This window comes from Ixodes scapularis, unplaced genomic scaffold (genome assembly GCF_016920785.2).
Source record: "Ixodes scapularis isolate PalLabHiFi unplaced genomic scaffold, ASM1692078v2 PGA_scaffold3__209_contigs__length_174095766, whole genome shotgun sequence".
Lineage (NCBI taxonomy): Eukaryota > Metazoa > Arthropoda > Arachnida > Ixodida > Ixodidae > Ixodes > Ixodes scapularis.
In genome coordinates, this window is record NW_024609868.1 from 172,334,062 (window position 1) to 172,358,227 (window position 24,166).

At 45.7% G+C, this 24,166-nt stretch overlaps 1 protein-coding gene across 1 annotated transcript; it reads right to left on the bottom strand.

Moving 5' to 3' along the window:
• Nucleotides 1-214: 214 nt before the first annotated feature.
• LOC121837370 lies at nt 215-22,848 on the bottom strand. Its single transcript, XM_042292977.1, has 7 exons — nt 22,510-22,848; nt 5,171-5,257; nt 4,902-4,945; nt 2,169-2,529; nt 1,929-2,093; nt 1,656-1,842; nt 215-489 (listed from the first exon to the last, which is right to left on the bottom strand). The coding sequence occupies exons 1-7, from the start codon at nt 22,846-22,848 to the stop codon at nt 215-217; spliced, it is 1,458 nt and encodes a 485-aa protein (XP_042148911.1).
• Between the last annotated feature and the right edge of the window lie 1,318 nt (nt 22,849-24,166).

Consider the following 24,166-nt stretch of genomic DNA (forward strand, 5'->3'; position numbering starts at 1 on the left):
GGCACCTTTTGATTGCGCTCTGTCTGAATAATTTCTTTTAAATTTGTCCTAGCATACAAAGCAAGCTACAGCCAACTGAACCAGTTCCTGAAGCTATATGTTGCCTTGCACCTCCACAGTTGGCTCTTCTATATGATATTACAGTGCGGCATGAGACAAGGTAAGTGCAAATTTTTATTAATGATGCCTAGCTCGCTATTATTTTTTTAAAGAATTACAAATATTTCCGAAAGCATTCACTCTTACCTTCATGAAGCCACCATCGGTCTGCAAGTGGGGCGTGCGTACATTCAGGATACAGAGGGTCCGGGTGCTGGTGTACGTCGATGACGTGTCTCATTATTGACGTCCACTTGGCAAGTACCAGTGCGCCGTCGTCACCACTGGTTTGGGCACACCAATACACGTGTGCCCGAACAGTCTTCACCCATTTGTTGAGAATGTCGTTCCGTTTTGTTTTCCCTGCTACGGCCATCTTGCTCCCAATGCCTAGAAATTCGAAAACATACATGCATGGCAAGCTGACTAACCACAAATTTGACATGACGATTTAGAAATTATGTCCAGAATAAGAAGTGCGCAACACGATGGTTGCACTACGGACAACTCGTAGGGAATCTGTTTGATGGGAAGGCGAGACTATTGTGTAGGCTTCACGCGGAACACAGAGATGACAAAAATGAACTGCTGCATTGTAAACTGTGCGAATAATTATGAGGATTGTCCAGTGATATAAGCTTCTGTTTTTCATAATGCCCAATCCTTCAAGCAGGCCTGTAGCCAGGGGGGAGGCCTGTGACCCCCCAAAATCCTCAGTTTTGCTGGGAACTTCCCTCCTCCATTTAAGGCGTGCTGTCATAGGCGGGCCCCTCCCCGAAACAATATCCTGGCTATGGGCCTGCCTACAGGACCACCGATGGAAAATGACGATAGGGGGGTTATATGCGTAAGCAACGAAGTGCCTCCGGCCTGTCCCGATGCAGGTCTGAGGATTAATTTCAAACACCTGTGCAACTTATGATGGAACCCCAAGTTAAACCTAAGTTACAAGGTGCCTTCTTTGCAATACGCCTCTCATATTGCGAGCACCTTGGTTGGGATTTGAACCCACTAACTGCGGATCCATAGACCAGCGCTTTGCCTCGACGACACAGAGGCAACACCAGCAATAGCACTGATGTCAGAAATGAGAGTATTGCTCAATTATTCTTGGTGGTAATTTCGCGGATAACACAGTGGAGCGTCGCAACCCCTTTAGGTGCTGCATACTCCCTATAGCAAAATGTGGTGGCATTTGTTTAGCTCCGCCTCTTGGTATGGTAAACATCTGAAACCTTTTGTAAACCTACTCTAAAACATCTCCAAAATCTGCTCAGTCTGCCTATGCTGGTCAAACCTATAAACAAACTTCACCGTGACGTACCCACAGGGGAGGGTCTTAACTTCACAAGCCACCAACCTCATTGGGAGAGGTTGGTGGTCTGTGAAGAAGCACTCACAGATTCCACTGCTTCTATATTTACTTTTACATTCTTGTCAATATGTTGAATTTATGATGTTTTGTTTCTGGTAGATCGAGTGTTTCGTTGGTCTCTTTATAGGCAGTTGGCAGGCTCTTGAATAAATAACTTAATTATTAGCTGGGAAATTGTTACCTTTGGCAATATGCCATGCATCGAATCGGTGCTTTGTGCCTGGGTAGTCGTTCCTCATCAGTGCATTGACTCCGAAGTGTCGGTCTGTCACGAGCACATGTGGGCAGAACCCACAGCTTTCGAGGTAGTCAAAAGAACGCTTAAGGCCCTCCGTCTCCATGTGATTGCTGGACCTGACCTCTGTCGACTGGTGTAGAAGAAAAAGATAACAAAATTCATATCTCAATTAAGCAAAGCAGTGACCAAGAAATTTTCTATTTAGCCAGTTTTTACCTGAAGAACCTCAAAATGGAGGATCTTGTTGACGTTGGTATCCAGCAGTGTATATGTGCCATACTTAGCAGTGTGGCAGGGGGAAGCAGCACGCCCATCACCTGCCAGGTGAAGTCTGTGACCCTTCATCGATGTCAGAAGGGTAGTCTGTTCTGCTTTCCAGACCTTTGAAATGGAAATATTGAATGGCAGTCTCAACCACCGAATTTAACCAACAGTATTGTAGGCGCGTGTGTTCACCTTTGCAGCAGCAGGGAACACGAGACATCTCTGGACTTGGAAGAACAGGCTCTTATGGATGACAGCGATGCCTATGGAACTCAAGAGGCGTAGAACTTGCGTAGGGCTGGCCCCGGCGTATGTAACCGCAGCAGGCAGGAGGATACTCATGAGTGCCTTGCCGTTTACTCTGGGCTGATTTTCCCACACAGTGATGTGGCCCCGTACACATGTGATCACAGCATGCAGAAGAGTCCCCTCTCCTGTCAGTTTCGTTTGCGTGGGGGCTAGACATTCCCTGCAGACGGAGAACAGCTGCAGAAGCATTGAGAGGCAGACTAGATACTTGTTTTCCTTCACGGGGTCGACGGTGTTGAACTCTCTGGAAAACAAACAAGTAGTACATTATCAGGGTGTCTAGCAAATTATTATTTTGAAATTCCCTGACTTTTCCAGATTTTCCCTGACAATATCAGGTGAACTTTCCTGACCACAGTAGAGGCAGTTAAACATAAAAGATTACAACACAAGGCATTGAGCACTGTCAGGATCATTTTGCATGGGCCTAATCCAACTTGCATATTCCGAAATATTTCGGGTTCGTCCAGTCCGGACTAAACAAGCATTTTCTTGCCGCCGACATCGTCAGTGACGAGGCCACTTCCGGAAACGTGATGAAAACACGACGCTCAACCACACACGTCAATAACCGAATGGCAGTATGGCCACCAGACGCATACTTTCGGATACTTTCGGCTTAAGGCTTGGATCAGATTGGGGTCTGCAGCTTTGCATTAGTTACTAAAGCTAGTAGCTCTAACTGGATCTAGCCTAGTGTCGCGTCCCGAGTCCAATCCAATTCAATCCAAGGCTCATACTGGATTTGTCGGCTGTCCCTTTTGCATCGGGTAGCACACTCTACATCAGGTGGGCAGAGCCCGCGCTCTGCTCTAAGCAGAATTTATTGCCCATTCTTCTGCCCCCAAGTCCTCAAGTCTTTGCTCAGGGCACTCGATAGCATTTCCGGCTCATTTTCCCTGACTGGGCTCGGTTTTTGACAATTCCCCGATTTTTCCCGGTAATTAAAATTTCCCTGACAATTCCCAATTTTCCCGGTCATTGGACACCCTGATTATACAGCCTACTAAACTCAGAAGCTGTGTTTCTTGCTATTCGCTTTATGCTTTGTCCTATTACTTGCTATTCGTGGGCCCTCTACTAAGACCCCAAAAATTCTAGCCTATTCATAGCATAAAATTATGGTTTTACAGAAGAGGGTGAGCACTTACTCATGAGGGCTTCCATTATCTGTGATCACGGAGTTGTCAGACCATGCACTGGTATCTGAAGTATCTGCCTCATAGTCAGCATTGATGGAGTCGTCAGGTCGGTAGCTTCTGTCCAAGGGCTCCGCAGGTATATCCTCAAAGTCACTGGAGTCGCTTTCCTCGTTGCTGGGGTCGCTTTCCTCGTCGCTGGTGTCCAGAGGTTCAGCGTCAGTTTCCAGAAGTTGAGGAGTGACATCCAAGTCTAGAGTTAAAGGGCTTGGGATTCTGCCAGTAGTAGGAGACGAACACCACGGCCGTGACTGCCCGTAGTTCTTTGCAGAAGTTGCTTCGGCTGGTTGTGGATATCCAAAGGCACCTGTCTCATCTCCCAAGGGACTCTGTCTCGCCACTTCGGAAACAGACTGACCCTCAGGACAAATATCATGGTGTACCAAATCTGTGAGAGAAATGTATTCAGTACGAAAGTGAGTTATTTCATTTCACATGAGTAAGCATATGACATATCTAGAAACTTTAGTACTCTGGAATTCGAATTTTATACTTTGTACGTCCAAGGGCGCCCAATGAAACAATCTCCTCGACTTAGCATACCGTGAACCCGAACAAAATACGGAGAATGCACGTGGATGTATTAGGTGCCACATATTTTTAATACTATGCCAGAATCCTTATTTGCGGTCGCATCAAGGCAAAAAGTCAAAAGAGCCTTACGAAATTTACATCAGTGAAGTCAGAGTGCGAGACCATTTGCTAATTCTTCCAGAGATGTGGTTTTCCTGATATACAGTAAAATACCGTGCATCTGCCCATTCCACACTAAGTGCCCACCCCCAAAATTTGAAACGCGTGAAAAAATATGCAAAGTACATATATATGTGAATTGATGACCCCTATTTTTTCGTGATTATCTTCAAATTTTGAGTGGGTGCTTGCTTGGTATTTTACGGTAGTTTTGTATTGAGCGGAAGAGTTATTGCCGTTTTGTTGATCGATTCCAGATACATGGTTTTCAAGGAGAGGGTTTCTATTGTTCTGCAGTGCTGCTGTCTTTTTGTTGAGTGATTCCAGATTTATAGTTTCCCAGGATGTAGTTTATGCTGTTGTTCGGTTGCTTGAACGCATGAATTCAACGATGTATGAGCACTTCATTTGTATTGCGTACTGAATTGCCACCTACCCTGCCGAGCCAGGTACACAAGCACTTGAGGCTTACACTGGCTCGTTATTGTATCTTTTTGGAAATGTATCTGTTACAAATAAAAATTCTATTCTATCCTATTCCATATGTAAATGCACTGCTTCCACGTACCTGAGGGTGTGGTTGACGGCTGAACTTCAACAGGGGTAGACTTTTCTGACTGCTTGCCTTGGCTGGCGTACCAAGATTCCGGAGTCTGTGTACCTGGCGCATAAAAAAATACATTTAGGATGCATACTTTAATTAATACGAGTACTGTGCACATACCTTTCGTTCGTGTATCCGGACAAGCCTGGCTCCATGTGCTGCACCTGGGGGGCCGGCTGACAAATAAACATAGAGCGGCACTGGACTTTGAATGCTCTGTCTCAGCAGATGCAGTGAATGATGCCTTGCACACCCCAGGGTAATCAGGAAAGAATCGCTGAATGACAAAATGTCCGACGCCGCTGCTGCACTGCTGTCCTGTAAGAGTGGAGCATCACGCAACTGTATAGTGACACTCCACATGTAGAAATTTAGGTGGGAATACATACCTGACTAGAGCATTCTGCACCCTGTTGGATGCCAGCAGGTGCGCTGAGCGATGCCAAGTCCAGTCCCGCAGCAGTGGCTTCTTGGTTCTGTAAGAGCGGTGCATGATGAGATTGTATTTGCAGGTACAGGGCACACCAAATGTAGCAACACAGTGCAATCCACTTATAATGATACCACTTATGACGATGTAATGCTTATAGTGATCAGCTTCTAGAGTTTCTAGACTAGAAACGACCAGTTTGTAGTCCAGATACAACGATGACTGGTTTTAACAATTGAATTTTTGGGTTTTCTCAGTATCATTATAAGTGAATTGCACTGTACAGACGAGAATACATACGTCGGAGCATTCTGCACCCTGTTGGATGACAGCAGGTGCGCTGAGCGATGCCAACTCCAGTCCCGCAGCAGTGGCTTCTCGGTTCTGTAAGAGCGGTACATGATGTGATTGTATTTGCAGGTACAGGGCACACCAAATGTAGCAATACAGTGCAATCCACTTATAATGATACCACTTATGACGATGTAATGCTTATAGTGATCAGCTTCTAGAGTTTCTAGACTAGAAACGACCAGTTTGTAGTCCAGATACAACGATGACTGGTTTTAACAATTGAATTTTTGGGTTTTCTCAGTATCATTATAAGTGAATTGCACTGTATAGACGAGAATACATACGTCGGAGCATTCTGCACCCTGTTGGATGACAGCAGGTGCGCTGAGCGATGCCAAGTCCAGTCCCGCAGCAGTGGCTTCTCGGTTCTGTAAGAGCGGTGCATGATGTGATTGTATTTGCAGGTACAGGGCACACCAAATGTAGCAATACAGTGCAATCCACTTATAATGATACCACTTATGACGATGTAATGCTTATAGTGATCAGCTTCTAGAGTTTCTAGACTAGAAACAACCAGTTTGTAGTCCAGATACAACGATGACTGGTTTTAACAAGTGAATTTTTGGGTTTTCTCAGTATCATTATAAGTGAATTTGCACTGTATAGACGAGAATACATACGCCAGAGCATTCTGCACTCCAGTGGATGTCAACAGGCTCCCTTGGCGACGAATCATGGGCTCCTGTGCCTTTGTCGAAGACGTCAAGTGTGTCGTGTGCCGGCAAACCGCTGGTCAGTTCTTTAGGCGACACAACTGTACCTTCGTCTCCATTCTGTAAGGGCAAGCAATATTTTATAGACTCCCTTTGGGAGGACACTCAAAAGCCTAAATTACAGACGATGCACAAGCAACAAGGTAGAAAGTTGGGCTAGTTGATAGTTGTCATACATAATAATATGACACGGCGCAAAAGGATATAAAAGGAAGAGATACACTGGATAAAACAGGGCAATGTTCCAATGTGTCTCTTCATTTTGTATCCTTTTGCGCTGTGTAATATCATGATGCACAAGCAGTTTCGGGCTCGCCTCAGTTGCGAGCGTGTACTGGCTTTACTCCAAATTTTGTAAACATTGAAACCGTCTACAGCAGGGGTAGCCCATGGCAGTGCTCAGGAGCCGTACACAAAATCCTTAGTTTCTTTTAGAGGCCCAATGAAGGATTAGGGTTGGGGGTGTATGTTGGAAACATTGCTATTTTCAGATGCTTTAGGTAGCCGTTACCTTGCTGCAAGCTATACATTGATAACGTGCTGGAAGCTGGGCTCACTCATTTCCGCTCGCTCGCAACACTCATTTCCTGTTTGTAGAATTAGTACAGTAAGGGCTATGCTCCACCACCAAAGATGAGGACGAGGTTATGTTAGTGCAAGGCATGTATAGTTCAGCTAAAATATAAGAATAGTGGCTTCAAAACCTAATGAGTGCATTTATTCAACTCCTGTCAGCCAAATGTTTTTACCAAGAAGGGAAAGTTGATATGACACCGGTGCTAGGTACAACTTTATACAATTTTTCAATGGCACATATGCATAGTGCTGTTAGCTGGGTACTGCATTAGACTCCTGCATTACTTGTAGAAACAAAGCCCATAAGCAAAGGTAACTCACAAACCAATTTAGGGCAAAATTTCCCGCAAAAAGCATAGCTGCCTCAACCTGGCATGCGGTGAAGCGTGAAGAAGTTAACAAATTAAAAAATTGGGTGTACAGTTCCCCATGATTTTCCCCCTTCCGTTATTTTTTTGTGCCTTTGTTCGTCATTTCTAAATGCTTATTGGTAACGAAATCCACAGCTTTAAATCTAGTAATTCTATATGTCATGTCTTGCACGTGTTTTTTACTGTAATGTCTTCATGATCAAGATTAGTTGTTTGTAACAACTATTTTAATTTTGGAGTCCTCAGATCACAAAAGGAACACTCGAGAGAAGCAGTTTGGCCACCCCTGGTCTATAGGGTTTGTAGTATGGTTAATTGAAACAGACTTAAACATGTTCTGTAATTCAATGCAGCTCCTCTATGTGGATTACTTAATTTTATAAAAAAGATTAGGATTATTTATAAGGAAGAAAACTGTTTGTAAAATTTCTGAAACAGATTTTATTTGTTTACAAGTGTTTGACAGGATAATGTTTACTGTTTCCTGACTATTTTATGGAGTGCTACACAATGTCTCTTGAACACGTGATCGTCGGTTCGTCCCAAGGTGTCATCGATCGACTAGCACGATGTAAACTATTTGTTTGAGGCAGCAGAGTAAACGGTAAAATTCGTTGAGTAAAATAAATAAAAAAAAAAGATCGTAGATCTGTTTGCGCTGTGTCGTGCGATATAAATGATTTTCGCACTGCATGTAAAGCACAGACCAGTGTGTGTTGTTTCATCTGAAGTGCGCGCGAAGCAAATGTGACAAGAACAAGCTCCGCCTCTGAGCGACCCGATCTCGCCCGCGAGCAACATGCCCGTGTTCCACCTTCGCTCGATCTTCCGCTCAAAAGATCATAAACGACAGCAAAGACAAGGTCACCGAGACAGGCATACGCCGCACACAACATGACAGGGAATGCGAGTAGCTTGGGAGACAACGTACCCACCTTAGAAAGAATAAATGCATTTTGTACAGACGTATACTTCGTGAAGCAATCATGAGGCATGGTTGGGTGGCATACCTGTTGTTGCTGTCGTTTAGGTGTCTTGGAATGCCATAAATTACAGGAGCTCGCAAGAGTGCACGTGCTAGACTAGAATATGTACCAGGGTTCGACGACGTTTCACCGCTGAGCCGTCTGCTGTCGGGGAAGCTGTGCCGCGTGCGAAGATCGACGGCACGGCGTCCGGCTTCAGCTTCGCGTACTTCGTCGAGAAGCCACTGTCGGCTAGCACACGCATGTTTCGCTCGTAACATTCCGGCAAGAAGTGGTCGGAACAGATTAGTATCCTGGCAGTTGGCGACAAGGACTTCTCGGGGTCCCATAGGTACAAGGCGTCCGTCCAAAGTTTCCGGCGTTCATTGTCTCCAGGAAACCTGTGGAACAGGATTCCTGGGCTGTTCAGCTGGTAGTTAGAACAGCCAGCGACACAACACCGTGAGCCTTTGCCTTTGCGCTTTTTGCCAGCCATCGCTAACGCACACCAGGAACAAATCTACGCGCCTCTTGCCTAAATAACGCACGAAACAACGGGAGATCAACACGGCACAACGGCACAGACGCAACCGGAGACTCCGCGCTCGCTGCGCTCGCTTGCAGATCACGTGGACACCGCCGCCGAGGTAGAGTCAAAAGAGTTGGTAGAGTCTGAAGGTAGAGTTGGTAGAGTGATAGGATATGTACCTCGAAACGAAAAAACGAAGAAAATACCTGCGCACGGCTGCGCATGCTATAGACGTCACTGACGGCGGAAGTGGCGGAAGCAGATCGGCGGAAGTGCAGTGTTGGCTGCGCCGCACGTTCCCCCTATAGTTAGCGGATATTGTTACTTTTGCGCTTGTACGACTTTGATGGCCAATTTAATAAAGATTTAGACGGAATTCAATTCCAATATTTGACTTGTAGCCTTTCTAGATAATACTGAATAGAATTATAATGTTTTCTCAGTAGCGAAAATTGAGTGGAGTTGCCCTTTAAAGACAAACCGACAAATCACGAAGAAGGTCCAGACTCCTCGATATGCCATATAACGACGCATACCTTAGCCACAAGCCAGTGGACACCCACTGATAGACCGATCTCACCAAGCGTTCGGCGCATGCGTGAAGCCGACATAACTTTAGTTCACAATAAGCAGGCGGCAGTGTCCGAGACGGCTCGTGCTGTCTCATGCTTTTCGCGCGCAGAGTTCCAGTGAGGTTCGGGCACGTGCTGAAATACTAAAGTTACCTCGATGCATTGCGGCAGCGCTGGCGTAGTCAAACTGGTTGGTGAGTGGGTCTATTCTCTTTCAGAGTGGCCTTTTCCCCAGAGCAAAGAGGGAGCATACAATGTTCGTCGTTTCGTCAAACTTTCTTTGTAACATCGCGGAGGTTTGTGGAAGCTTCAACTCCGACTGAGAGCGAAGTTGGAAGCCGTTCGCGCCAATATGTTGCCTCTATTAGCCGTAAGAACGAGCTTGTAATCAGTGTAATGATTGGCTGCTCTATCCTCGCCGTGAAGTCACGGGTAGAACAGCGGTTTTGTTCCTGGGAGGTTAGGATCGTACGAATAGAAAGATAGGCACTGTGGCACTGTAGGCACGATAATTTTTGCCTTGCAAGAATAAGGCAAACATTATCGTGGAATATACTATCAGCCAAGACTAAGTCGTGTCAAGACGGCTAGGCAAAGAAATGACCTCGTCAGGTCACTATGGCAGGACGCTAGAATGACGTCACGCACGAGCTGCAGAGTTCGTGCTTTCGCACTAGTACTTCGTTTCACTTTATCTGCGAGCGAAATCAAAGCTACAGAGTGAGCCATATGCATAGAGGAGTCAATGGCTGTGAGCGTTCCTGAGTAGCTCGCGGGCTCGCGCAGTGAGGCACCGTTTTAGACTGAATGCTCGCGCGTTTAGCTTCGGCTTCGCTCGTACCTAAGGTGAAACGAAGTATAAGCTACGCTTGCTTGCGAATTTGCCGAACTAGTGCCTGACTAACTGTGATGTTTGGTTTGTACTGTTGATAGCTGCATATGAAATAAAGATTGGATTAGACAAAATATTGCGTGTTTTGTGGACTCACTTTTCTTCCTTTCTAAGGCAGATTTCGAGAGATTTCAGAACTGACCGACATTGCTTGTAGGTATAAGAAAAGCGGCTTTTGTCGAGTCGACCAGTACGTGGCAGCACGGCCTGTTCACATTCTGTCAGTTGGCACTCAGGTGTCACGAAAGTTTCTTACCATACATTTGGTGTGTCTATATAGGAAACTAATCTAAAACTCTACTCAAAAAGCTTTTTTTTTTTCTCTAAATTGGGTGAATCTAGGAACCGAAATAAGGTATTTTCTGCTGAAACAAAAACTATACTCGTCGGTGCACCGATCTTATGTTTTTAAACTTGAATCGGTCAGAGTATGCGACGAAGACCACTGCGGAGGTGGCCGCAGTACATGGCTCACTGATACGCAAAAATTCGACTTTATTTCAGTTTCGCTTGACATAGAATTGGCTCATTTCGAAAAAAAAAATACATAATTTTGTAAAAAATATAATCACATGACCCGAAAATCAACCAGCACATTTTCACTCTTTTACTATGTGCAACAGCGTTTACTTATTAGAGTAATTTACGGTGGCGGCGTTTTGTCCAGGCGAACAAAACAAAACAAGAACGAATGCGGTGCTCCGTAAAACATGCTAGAGCCTTAGTGGCAATTCACTTTAGCGAAGTGATTAATCGGAACACGTAATCATGAAAGTTAGTTTCAATATTTTTTTTAAAGCATAGCTTTGTGACTCTAGAACTACGCTTTGATCAGTACGCATATAAGACACAGCACTGTCTAAACTTGTAGTTATTGATTTTTTTGGCATTTCGGCAGTACAACATATAGTTCTGAAACCGTGCCACTTCGAAAATGCACACCGATTTAGGAATCGGGGTGACCGTTGAAATTCGGTGCTCTAGAAAAAACGTTGGGACTCTAATGGCTGCTGACGGTATCGGGAACTGGTTCATTTCGTTTCTTTCTTCACACAAGGAGATCAGACACATTTTAGAGTAAGTAGCTCTATTTTTCTAAGCACTGCTTCGCGATAATGAAAAGAAGGCTCTGAGGGGCCGCTATTTAGGACGCAACGCCATTCTGACTTGTGGTAGACTATTTCGCAACATTATGACACGACACATGGCGCATTTCGTTTTGTAATGAAGATGTCAACAGTCTACATATTATATGGAAATTGTATCGTACGAAAAATCTTGGAACGCGAAGAACCGAGCCAAATGAATCCAAAGTATCAGGCAGCTAAATGAAGCGTTCTCTAAACTCGTTTTTTTTTCTTTTTTTTTTTTTCTTCCTAATCCGGTAAGAATAGGACAAAGGGCCCCCTTGGCGATGGCCTCGGAGGCCCACAACACTGCCCACTATCCTCTTTTTGAACGGACAAAAAACGAAGCCATTCTCGGAGCTCGCAGGGTGGTGGGACGGGATGGGTGGGGTGGGGGGCTTTCAGGGTCAAGCCGTCCGCTGAAACCGGAACAAAAAGTCGAGCTTTTTCTTTATTTTTATTTGGAAGCAGCACTATATCGCGTAAGCAGTTGAGTGGAAAGGCGTCCTCCCCAGAGACATCTGGATTCTGAAAAAGTTCCTATCGGAGATGAAATTCTACTGAGATATCCTCTTAAGACTGTTGCAATTCGGGTTTAAGAAGAGGAAAGAGCTATAGTAGCGAAATATATGATAAAACCATGAACATGAATGTGTATAAGTGTAAACAATATGACAATGAATTTAGGATAAAAAGTAAAATCACAGTCGGTGTAGAAGGCCGATATCTGTGAGGAAATGAAAAACACAACTGTATGGAATGAGCGGTTCGTCACCTAGTAGTGGGGCGAGGTGTAGTGGAATGTGTTCTTTATAAAGCAGTGAGAAGTGTTTATACCGGCATTGGTCATACATAGGGCATTCAATGAGTATGTGCATAATACTTAGAGGTAGGTTACAGTGCACACATTCAGGGGCATCCTCCCTGCTCAAGAGGTGTCCATGTGTGAGACGAGTATGTCCGATTCGTAACCTACAGAGTATGACTTCATAAAAGCGTTCCCGATGTCGGCCACTCTCCCACTCGCCTAGAAAAGGTGTGATTGTTTAGTTTGTTGCTGGTTTCGCTGTTCCACTGCAACTGCCATTTTGCTTTGACGCAACGTTTCAGAGAGTTGTGGTAATCTTTGTAGGGCATTTGGTGTGTGTCTCTATCACTAGCAGAGCTAGCTGCACTATCAGCTGCTTCATTTCCAGGAATGCCAACATGGCTAGGAACCCAGCATAAGACTATGTCAAGATTTTTCTTAGCAGCCAGGATAATCTTGTGCTTTAACTCAGAAACCAGTGGGTTTTTTACACGGTTCATTGATGCGACTGCCTTCAGAGAGCTTAAAGAGTCGGTGTAGATTACAGCGTGAGAAAGTCGTTTTTTGATTATGTAATCAACAGCCAGCAGCAAACCATAAAGCTCAGCTGTTAGTATAGAGGCTTTTGAATTTATTCTTCTCACCTGATTTACCGATGGTCCCACCATAGCACAGCCTACTACCGAGCCTTTTTTTTTTTGTCTCGTCTGTATAAAAACTGGCATACTCGTGATATTTGGTCTGAAGCTTAAAGAAGTCCTGCCTTATGACTTCCTGTGGAACATTTTTTTTTGTTATACTTGGTCAGTGTAAGGTCGCAATGAATGTGGCAGTTGTTCCATGGAGCTATATCTGGTGGGTACTGGACTAGCTGAGGCTTTGCATCAATCCCAACAGATTGTGCTGCAGTATTATTCCTCATAGAAAGAGGGAGACTATGGAAGGTTTGTTTTCAAATGTACGTTGGAACTTGATGGTCTCAATATTTTCTCGAACGGGGTGCTCCGCGACAGAGCGCACCCTGACAGAGTACATAAAACCCAGGGAAAACCTCCTATACTCAAGGGACAGTTCGTTTGCTTCCGCGTAAAGGCTAAGCACTGGGGAGGTGCGAAATGCACCTCTAGCCAATCGCACTCCTTGATGATGAATAGGATCTAACATCTTTAGAACTGATGCCCGAGCAGAGTTATAGACAATACAACCATAATCAAGCTGGGAGCGAATGACTGAGCGATAGATACGCAACAGACACAGTCGGTCGGAGCCCCATGATACATGTGACAAGACCTTAAGGATGTTCAGAGATTTAAGGCACTTGAGTTTTAAGCTCTTAATGTGTGAGACGAAAGTCAACTTGGAATCGAACACAAGGCCCAAAAACTTGTGTTCAAAGAAGGTTCCTGAAGAACACCACGTCGACAAGAAAAGCTGACACAAGCTGTTTTTTCGGGAGAAAATTTAAAACCATTCGTATCGGCCCATCTGACCAAATTATTGACCGCAAGTTGGACGTGACGTTCACAAATTGAGGGATTACAGGATGAAACGGAGATCTGGAGATCATCAACATATCAAGAATATTGTACCAAAGGAGGAATTGCACGGCCAATGGAATTAAGTTTGACGATAAAGAGAGTGACACTCAGCACACCCCCCTGGGGGACTCCATTCTCCTGTAAAAATTCCTTAGAGAGAGTTTTCCCCAGTTTTACGCGGAAAGTACGGTGCTGCAGGTAACTCTGTATAGCACTCAACATTCGGCCACGGAAACCAAGATCGAACAAATCCTGCAGTATGCCGTAACGCCAGACCGTGTTGTATGCCTTCTCCAAATTAAAGAAGATGGAGAGACACTGTTGCCGGTTGACAAACGCCTCACGTACGAAGGTCTCAAAGCGGACGAGATGATCGACAGTGGACCGTGATGAACGAAAGCCACACTGGAACTTATCAAGGCAGTTGTTTCGTTCTAGAAAAAAACATCAGCCTCTTGTTATTCATCCTTTCTAGTGTCTTGGAAAGACAGCTAGTTAGAGCTATTGGTCTGAAGCTAGATGCACAAGAGGGATCTTTTCCGGGCTTCAGCACTGGTACAACGATAGCAATCTTCCAAGAGGATGGAAAGTGGCCCTCGAGCCAGACTCGATTAAAAAGGTACAAAATTAGCTCCACAGTGGATGGATGAAGATGTTCAAGCATTTCGTAATGAATACCATCTGGTCTAGGCGCAGTTTGTTTGGGACAAAGAAGGGCCATTTGAAGTTCATATAATGTAAATAGAGTATTATAGGGTTTGTGCGTGCCACCTGATAGGTTAACAGCTTTTTTTTTCTGCATCTATCTTGTGTCGCTGAAACGTCCGAGTATAATGTTGGGAACTGGAGACATACTCGAAATGCTCGCCAAGGATGTTGGCCTGTTCCTCAAGACTTGCAGGACACACTCCATTTCGACTCAGGAGTGGGACAGTGAATGCCCGGTAAGAGCCGTCAATTTTATGTATGCGATCCCAGACTTCCTTCGCAGGTATAGTGCTGTTAATTGAGGAAGCGTACCCTCTAAAACTTTTTTCTTTGCTTGCCTTCGAACCCACCTCGCCTGGGCCCTTTTTCTTTCAAATCCAATAAGATTACATGTTGTAGGGTAGCGCCTAAAAATACCCCAAGCTCGATTTTGTTCTTTTTTGGCCAAACGGCAATCTTTGTTTTACCAGGGCTTAGGTCTCCTGGGTAGATGCGAGGACGTCATGGGGATGGAAACAATGGCAGCCTGTAAAATGTGGTGAGTGATATATTCAGTGGCTCTGTCGATATCGAGATCGTCAAGTGATGTGCATGCCAAAAGAGACGATTCTTTGAAAGTTGACCAGTCGGCGTTTTCGAATTTCTAACGAGGAGACCGCGAAGGGACTGTCATGGAGGGATGGTTAAATTTTAAAATGATGGAAAAGTGGTCACTTCCATGAGGATTCGGGATGACCTTCCATGAAAACAATGGGAATAATGATGGGTGACAAATAGATAGGTCAATGGAAGTGAAAGTGTGAGTTGTTGAGCTAAAATATGTGGCTTCATTTGTGTTAACTAGGCACAATCCCGAGGAAAGAAGAAAGTGTTCAATGAGAGCCCCTCTGGGATCTCGTCTGCCACTCCCCCACAAAGGATTGTTTGATTGATTGATTAAGGTTTTATGGCGCAAAAGCATCCTAGGCTATGATGCGCCAGATACAGACTATTGCAGAGAAGGTTGCAGAGGAGAAAGAGCTTTAGTAGTTGTGGTGGATTAAAACTATGTATATGACTTGTAGATAGTGATGGAGATGAAGTTGAATATAAAATTATAGCCGGTGTAAAAGACCGATAGCTCTCAAAAAGTTAAAAACACAACTGTGTGGTACAAGTGGGTCATTGCCAAGTAGAATACTAAGGTGTAAAGGCGTATGCTCGTTATATAATTGAGAAAAATGCTTCTGACGTTCTCGGTCATACGCTGGGCATTCAAGTAAAATGTGTAAAACTGTTAGAGGACTAAAACAGCTCTCACACTCTGGGGCCTCTTCCCTGCGCAGGAGGTGGCCATGAGTAAGGTGCGTATGACCTATCCTCAGTCGACACAAGACAACCTCATAGAAACGTTCACGGTGTCGAGCACTCTCCCACTCACTGATCAAGGGTTTTACAGAATGGAGCTTCTTATTAACTTCTTCATCCCATTCTTGCTGCCACTTCCGTCTAATACAATGCTTTAAAAGTGTGCTATAATCTTTGTATGGAATGTCAAGCAGGTCCACTTCTTGCTCACCAGCAGAACTTGCAGCAAGGTCTGCTTCTTCTTTTCGGGTATACCAACAGGGCTAGGAACCCAACATAAAATTATTTTAATATTCCTTTTTGAAGCATCAATAGTTTTATTCTGTAACTCCATGATTATTGGGTTTTTCGAAGTCTTTAATGATGAGAGTGAACGCAGAGAACTCAGTGAATCAGTGGACACGACTGACTGCGTGCTCTTTGTTTTTACAATGTGATCAACTGCAAGACGGAGACCGCATAACTCTGCTGTTAAAATAGTGGCTGTACACGCAATCCGTTTTACACAGCGAACAGAGGGGCCGACCATAGCACATCCAACAAACGATTCAGCCATAGTACCATCCGTGTAGTATGAGTTGTGTCCAGAATATCTACTCTGAAGCTCAAAAAATTCCTGTTTTATGTATTCTGGTGGAGTTTGTTTCTTTTTAATTTTTGTTAGTGAAAGGTCACAGGAAATGAGGCGGTGGTCCCACGGAGCTATTGCTTGTAGAACAGGAGTGACGAGCATTGCACTACTCAGTCCAATCGAATCCGCTTTGGATGCATTTCTCATACTAAAAGGTGGTATTACAGTGGGCTTCTTGTCAAACGTATGTTTATATCTCATTTCTTCAACAGCTTCGCGAGAAGGGTGCAAGGGAACCGAACGAATTCTAAGCGAATACATAAACCCTAAAGCAAACCTTCGCTTCTCTAGAGACCATTCATTTGACTCTGCGTAAAGGCTGGGGATAGGCGACGTGCGAAATGCACCTGTAGACAGCCGCAGTCCCTGGTGATGAATAGGGTCAAGCATTCATAGAGCTGAAGGCCTTGCCGATCCATACACACTACTACCATAATCAAGGCGCGAGCGAATCACCGATCTGTAAATTCGGAGGAGGCAGAGGCGATCAGAGCCCCAGGAGGTGTGGGAAAGCACCTTAAGGATGCTTAGTGCTTTTTGGCGTTTTACTTTGAGATATCTGATATGCGAAAGAAAAGTCAATTTACTGTCAAAAATAAGCCCTAGGAATTTATGTTCAGGTTTTGTTGGAATTGAAGCGGATCGCATGGTCAACGAGGGCTTCACTAAAGTTCCCCGCAGGCGAGAAAAACAAACAGACACTGTTTTTTCAGGTGACAAGCTGAAGCCGTTCTGGTCTGCCCACTTGAGCAAATTGTTAATTGCTAGTTGGACCCTACGTTCGCACAAAGCAAGGTTGCAGGATGAGACGGATATATGAAAGTCGTCAACATAGAGTGAATACTGTACAGATGGTGGAATGGCCCGAGCTATTGAGCTCATTTTAACTATAAAAAGGGTCACACTCAAAACGCCTCCCTGAGGAACGCCATTTTCCTGGCAGAATGCTCTAGAGTAAGTACCGTATTTACACGAATGTAAGTCGAATCGATTGTAAGTCGACCCCCAACATAGCACATCCGAAAAAAAAATGTAGATGCGCACTTTACTGCGAACACGTGAGAACGGCAAAGTATCTGTTTTGAAAGCTGAGGCGGGCTTTGGCTGCGCATGCACGTGCGAGGTGCATGAGATTCCCAGGCGTTATAGAAACTGGGAAGTTCACGCTAGAGGCAGGACAACTGAAGCTGCTCACTGTCGTTCTCACTCCGTCCGCGACTAGACTACAACTCGTCCTCTCTGGGGATGTCAGTCCCGTCATCATCACTGCCACTTTCTTGAAACACGTCATCGGCGGCGTCCAACGAAATCTCGCACTTCGCAAATGCCAGGATCAACCGCATCTTCCGCGCTTGCTCGGTGATCGCGTTGGACGTCACGGGTAGAGACTGATTGCACACTTTTGCGGCGTACATTCCAAGCCTGACTTCCAACTCCGGAACCAGATTTTGGCCTACGGAAGCCTCTTTGTTTGCCGTCACAGTTTAAGATCTCGCGCCACTGCTGACTCTACTGGAGCATCACGCGCTCCGACGGGTTGAACTTGCGTCGAACAGCACAGTTGTTGATTGCTTTTGAGTGAAGAGTGGCCAAAAACGAGCACAGAAAACCTAAACTGCCCGAATCACGCGTGTCAATACAAAAAAACATAGTTAGCGCTCCAACATGATCTCGTCACTCGATCAAACGATGTGCTATCATGAATCGCGCGAAAAACTGCGAAGAGAAGCCGCAGGGCCGCGGGATGAGTGAGCCGTGAGGCTGTTCCAGCGGCCTCCGGAGTGGCTCTTACAAGAAGTGCCGCCACCCCCCGGGAGTGGGGCGCGCCGCGCGCTGTTCACCGCCGTATATTCGGGTTAATTTGCGAATCGCTATCAGCAATACTCGTTCGCGCAAATAAAAAAAAAATAATTTGTAATATGAGCACAGAATAGTGTAATGCTAGGGGTACAGCCGGGTCAACTCGTAACAAGCCGAGGTGTCCATGATATCGCGATTGTTTCGTTTTTGCTGGCGGTGGAATGCTTTGGTTCGATTATAAGTCGACCCCCACTTCAGATTTTCAAAAATTAAAAAAAGAGTCGACCTACATTTGTGTAAATACGGTAGTGCCCAATTTAACACGGAAGGTACGCATCCCCAGATAGCTCTTGACGAATGCTAGCATTCTACCACGAATGCCAAAACTATACAGGTCTTGCAGGATGCCATGACGCCATGCCGTGTCGTACGCCTTTTCCAAGTCAAAGAAAACAGACAGGCAGTACTGCTTATTTACAAAGGCCTCACGAATAGTAGTCTCCAGACGAACTAAATGATCTATTGTAGACCGTGACGAACAAAACCCACACTGGTATTTGTCAAGGATATTTTCTTTTTCCAAAAAATACATGAGTCGTTTGTTAAGCACTCTCTCCAGAGTCTTACCAAGACAGCTTGTTAGCGCTATTGGGCGATAACTGGTCGCGCACGATGCATCTTTTCCAGGCTTTAGCAAAGGGATAACAGTGGCCACTCTCCATGAGGATGGAAATGTGCTCTCGTGCCAAATGCGATTAAACAAATACAGGACTATGTCAAGTGTAGAGGGGTAGAGCTGTGTAAGCATGTAATAATGAATTCCATCTGGTCCGGCAGCCTTAGGTTTGACTTCGAGCACCACCGGATGTTCGAACAGACTGCCGCTCTGCCCGAGTCTTGTGTTTCAGAAAAGCAGCTGAAGGGTGCTCGGAACTAGAAACACGTTGAAAGTGTTCCCCAAGGAGATCTGCCTGCTGTTCAAGGCTCTCGGGGTAAAGTCCATTTGCAGAAAGAAGCGGTACTAAAAAAGCACGGTAGTTCCTATTGACTTTCTGAATTTTATTCCACACTTCTTTGCTAGTGGCAGTGCTGTTAATCGAGGATGCATATCCTTGGAAGCTTTGACGTTCAGACTGGCGGCGTACGTATCTCGCACGAGCCTTCATTTCTTTAAATTTGATTAGGTTAGTTTGCGGTGGGTAACGTCTGAAAATTCCCCAGGCTCTGTTTTGCTTTCTTTTCGATTTGTCACAGTCGGCATTCCACCATGGTTTAGGACGATGGGGTAGGTGAGACGAGGTCATGGGGATAGCTATCATTGCAGCATGAAGAATGTGACTACTAAGCAGACTGGTGATTTGATTGACAGACAGATTGTCAAATGATGCGCAAGCGAGCTGAGTGGCCTCACTAAAAGTACCCCAGTTTGCCTCTTCGAACTTCCAACGGGGTATTCGTGTGGATAGTGTGGTGGGTGGATTGATGCGGTTTAAAATTATGGGAAAATGGTCGCTTCCATACCGGTTGGGATCAACAGCCCATGAAAAAAAGGGGAATAATGTTGGGTCACTTAGTGACGGATCAATGGATGTGAACGAACGAGTTGGAGCACTGAAATATGTAGGCTCTAGTTTGTTTAACAGGCATAAAGCAGTAGAAGAAAGAAAACACTCAATCATCGAGCCACGTGTGTCACATCGTCCACTGCCCCACATAGGGTTATGAGCATTGAAATCTCCTAGGATTAGAGCTGGTTGGGGGAGTTCGTCATAAAGAGATTCTAGCTCTCTGCGAGATAAGGTGTAGCTTGGAGGAATATACAAAGAACAAACAGTCATCAGTCGATCAGACAAGATGCGAACTGCCACAGCCTTCAATGTGGTATTAAGTGGTACCTCAACACAAGGGGTAGACCTTGCTACAATTATAGCTACACCACCAGAGGTGTGGGATGAATGGAGACGGTCCCTACGAAAAACCTGGAAGCGCGTTAGGATGTTAGCATGATTATTGTCCAAATGAGTCTCCTGAAGGCAAAACACTAGTGGGTGATGAAGATCTAGTAGAGAGTAAACATCGTCATAGTTCCGGAGTAAGCCTCTGCAGTTCCATTGGGGAACTATTTCTGCCATCTCACAAACAGGAAAAAAAATATATCTATATATATTTTAAGAGTATATGTTTCACTAGACCATAAAATCTATTTTGACGCGGGGAGCATTTTTCTTTTTAGCCGTATCTTTCGGCCTGCCGGTGGTACCACCGGAGGCCGAAAGTAGGGACTCCGAACTTGAGTGGAGTCTGTCCTCGTCGGACTTCGACCAACTCTCGTCCATTGGTTCACCGGGGGTTGCCGCAGGCTGATCCTTACGGGCCTGCGACCCCAACGGCTCACCGAGTTTCCGGGCGCCTTCAGAGGTGCGGGCGGGAATCCCCCGACCTCGAGGCAGCTGGGTTTTAGCGGGCGTAGGGGGTCCACACCTCTGCGCTTGGGTGGACCCTGGCGGATCAGGATCCTCCCTTCGGTCAGTGAGGAGAGTGGCTTGTACCACTCCAGGTGAGGTTGAGGGGGACTTGGGGAGGACACACAGGTCGTCCGTCGACGTCTGTGTTCCTGCTGACACCGTTGACCGCGCAGCGAACCTTGAGATGAAAATGAGTGTCTCTTTCTTGCTTCTGTGTAGGAAATATTGTCTTTGACTTTCAGGGAAATAATTTACTTCTCTCTTTTCCACATAGGACAGCTGCGAGAGTATGCCAGGTGAGGTCCCTGACAGTTGACACAAATAGTAGTGTTGTTACCACAGTTATCTGTGGGGTGGTCGGTACTTGCACACTTGGCACAGGTTGGCAACGGAAGCAACGCCTTGGATTTGGGATGTAGGGCCGAACCCTACAGTTTAAATACCCGGCCTGACTGTTTGAGGAAGCGTAGTCGAGTCGAAGGTTAATACTAAATGTTTTGTGGGTCGCTCTTCACCATCACGCCGGAGGGTAATACGTCGCACAGAAACGACACCCTGACCTGAAAGTCCCTCAACGATCTCGTCGGTGGGAATTTCGAGAAGGTCACCTTCGGAGATGACGCCCTGCGTGCTGTTGAGTGAACGGTGTGGGGTCACAGATACTTTGTATTCCCTTACTTCGTTGAGAGCCAGAAGTGCCGTACTCTGCTTTGCAGTAGTGACTTCCACAAGCAGGTCGCCAGAGGGAAGTTTTTTCGCTTTGAAATCCTTTCTTATCACATTCTCTAGGGTCTTTGCAGCAAAAAAAGGTGAAAGCTTTGAGAGTGGTTGGTTGTCGTTCTCTGAGTGCATTACCAGAAACTTTGGAAAGGTAATAACTGGCAATGTAGGGCGCTTGCTTTTTTTATGTTTCTTCGGTCCGACCCCTTTTCAAGGGCCGATATAGAAAAGATTTTGCTTTGGAGCCCATACAAGTGGGAGAAAAATTCAGCATCCATGGTGTGCCACCCACCACCGAGTCCAACAAAGGGAATGGTCAACAGCCCATAACAAATAGGACTTTGCTGGTACCGTTGAGCCATTAGCACTTTCCCGGGTGCTATACCCAAGGGTGGTTAGAATTGAGATAATTCGTTACCACAGAAGGTTGGCCCTTGCCGCCAAAGGATATGAAAAGGGCGTAAGGAAGGTGGGGTGAAGAAAAGGGAGAGATTTATAAGTGAAAGAAGAGAGGGGATAGTAGGAGAAAAGGCGACTGACTGGATCATCCTGGCCGAGCCTTACCAAGACACTCGTCTACAGGAAGCAGGGGCCGAAGCGGTGTGTTGCCTCGCCCGGGGGGCCCCGAAGGGTCCAAAACCACCCCGGGCTCGGCTCAACCACCAGGATGCCCTTTTCCCTGGACACGGGCTCACCACGCACAGCCAGACGTGGGTGCGTCTTACCCACTGTATACTCAGGGTCCGTAATGTAGCCAATGGGGCTGGGGTACATGGTGTCGCTACTCACCAAGCACCTAGCACCTAAGGCGCAGACGCCCCCTGCGGGGCTCGGGGTCCGTGGAGACGCCACTCTCCAAACACCTGCTTTCACAGATGCCTCCTCCGGGGACCTTCAAATTTGTCTTCAAATTGCTTTTGGTTATTTTTTATTTGACTTAGATCTCTCATAAGCACGTTTTGAGTGTCCAGAATTGCCTTCACCATCTCTTCCATTGTAGGGTTACTACCCTCTTGGCAGCAATCAGGTCCCGGATTCGATTCAATGTCACCGCTTAAAATAAATCACGAGTGACACAAATGCAATTAATAAATAAGGTTAAGCACATCTGGGGCAAGGCAGCAGGAAAAGGAAAGTATTGCTTGATCGTTAACAATGCAATGCGTGACAATTACTCACCTGCGTGAAGAAGATCAGAGGATTAGACATAGTGCACACATGAGTGCTGCCTTGCCCTCTGATGGCGAACCGTTCAGACAGCCCTTTTGTAGCTTCGTAGGCCACGGTTGATGTCGATGTCGATCTTGTGCTTTCGTCAAAGACGAGGCGCTTGTTTCTGCTGTCGTCCTCGCTGTCGGCGTGGAAGGTGGTGCCGCTGACGTTCCCTTGAGTAGTCTTCAAACTTGATAGTGGCACAGTGACGCAGCGGTCCGCTGGGTCATGCTGGCGCGACAACGGACAGGCGAAAGCAGCCTGAGCGATTAGGAGCTGCGTGAAATAGGTCAGAGAATTAGACATAGTGCACACATGAGTGCTGCCTTGCCCTAGGTAATCGCTGGTCTCATCTCACTAGCCTACAATTGGCAAGACATGGTATTTTCCTGATTACAGTTTGCTCCCAGTGTATAGTCCACAAAGGCGGTTTTCAGCTAAAAAATATATTTTTGTTAGGTGGTCTGCATTCAGTGTATAGTCTGCATTAGAAAATTTGCACTGAAAAGTAATTGTTTCCTAGGACAGTCCACAGAAAGAATTGTGGCCTGAACACAAGGTATGTTTGTGACCTGCTCGTTTTCAAGAGAGCGATGCACCACCCACGAGCTGTCCCTGGGTGACATACTGACAGTATGATCTCGTGTTGCTTACTTAAGGATAGCGTAAAATATAGTGATCATGACTATCAGACTAGACCGGTCAAGTGACAAGAAATGATGTTGAAACAAAAATTATTGTATAGCTAGGGTTCCGTGTTTTCGGTTAAAACCGTAAAAAGCCGAAAAACATCCGCCGGTAAAATTTTAATCAATTCGGTTTTATCCGATAAACACCAATTTTCAAAATCCCAATACCAGAAAAAAAAAAGGGGGTCGCATAAGTTTATTCAGAATACCGGGGCAGTTGTCCGGAGGAGAGGGCAATCCAGTTTCTTTTCAAACTTTTGACTGACAAAAGGGGAGCTTATCTTATCTGATCTCGTCAAGGTCCGATCAGGACAAAGGAGCACCGGTTTCAAGGTTGGACCGTACCATCTGTGCTTTTTACGGGGAGGAGGGTATGTGTTTCTCTAAGACTGCTATGGAAGCTATGATTCTGGCGGGTCAGCTGAAGTCCCTACATGACCCCGTCACTTCGCGAATACACGGCACCTGTCTGTGAAATTGGCGACTGCAAGGACTTCAACATGGGGAGAAAACGTAAGCTTCCTAGCGACTACGCTAAGGAGTTCCCTGATTTTGAGGTATCGACGTCCGCTGAAGCAACCCTCGTTTGCAAGTTTTGTCGAGTGACGGTCAGCGTGAACAATGGCAAAGGCGTCGTGAGGATTGCAGAGCATATGCACTCCCAACGCCACGTACAACTGAAGAAACCTCGTCTGGACACAGGCGAGTCCTTTTTAACCATTGATACTGCGCATTTTCGGTTACGTGAGACTAGCGAGAGCTGCGATTTAAAGCTACTCCTAGAAACCTACATTTACAGCGCACGCCCTTTTGCCATGAATTTCTATGAGGTTTTTATCTATCCTGATAAGAATCGCATCTTTACAGCCACTTTTCTCATTTCGCCTTGGTATTCTTCAGGTCACTCGTCGCACCAAGACTCAATCGAGGAATGC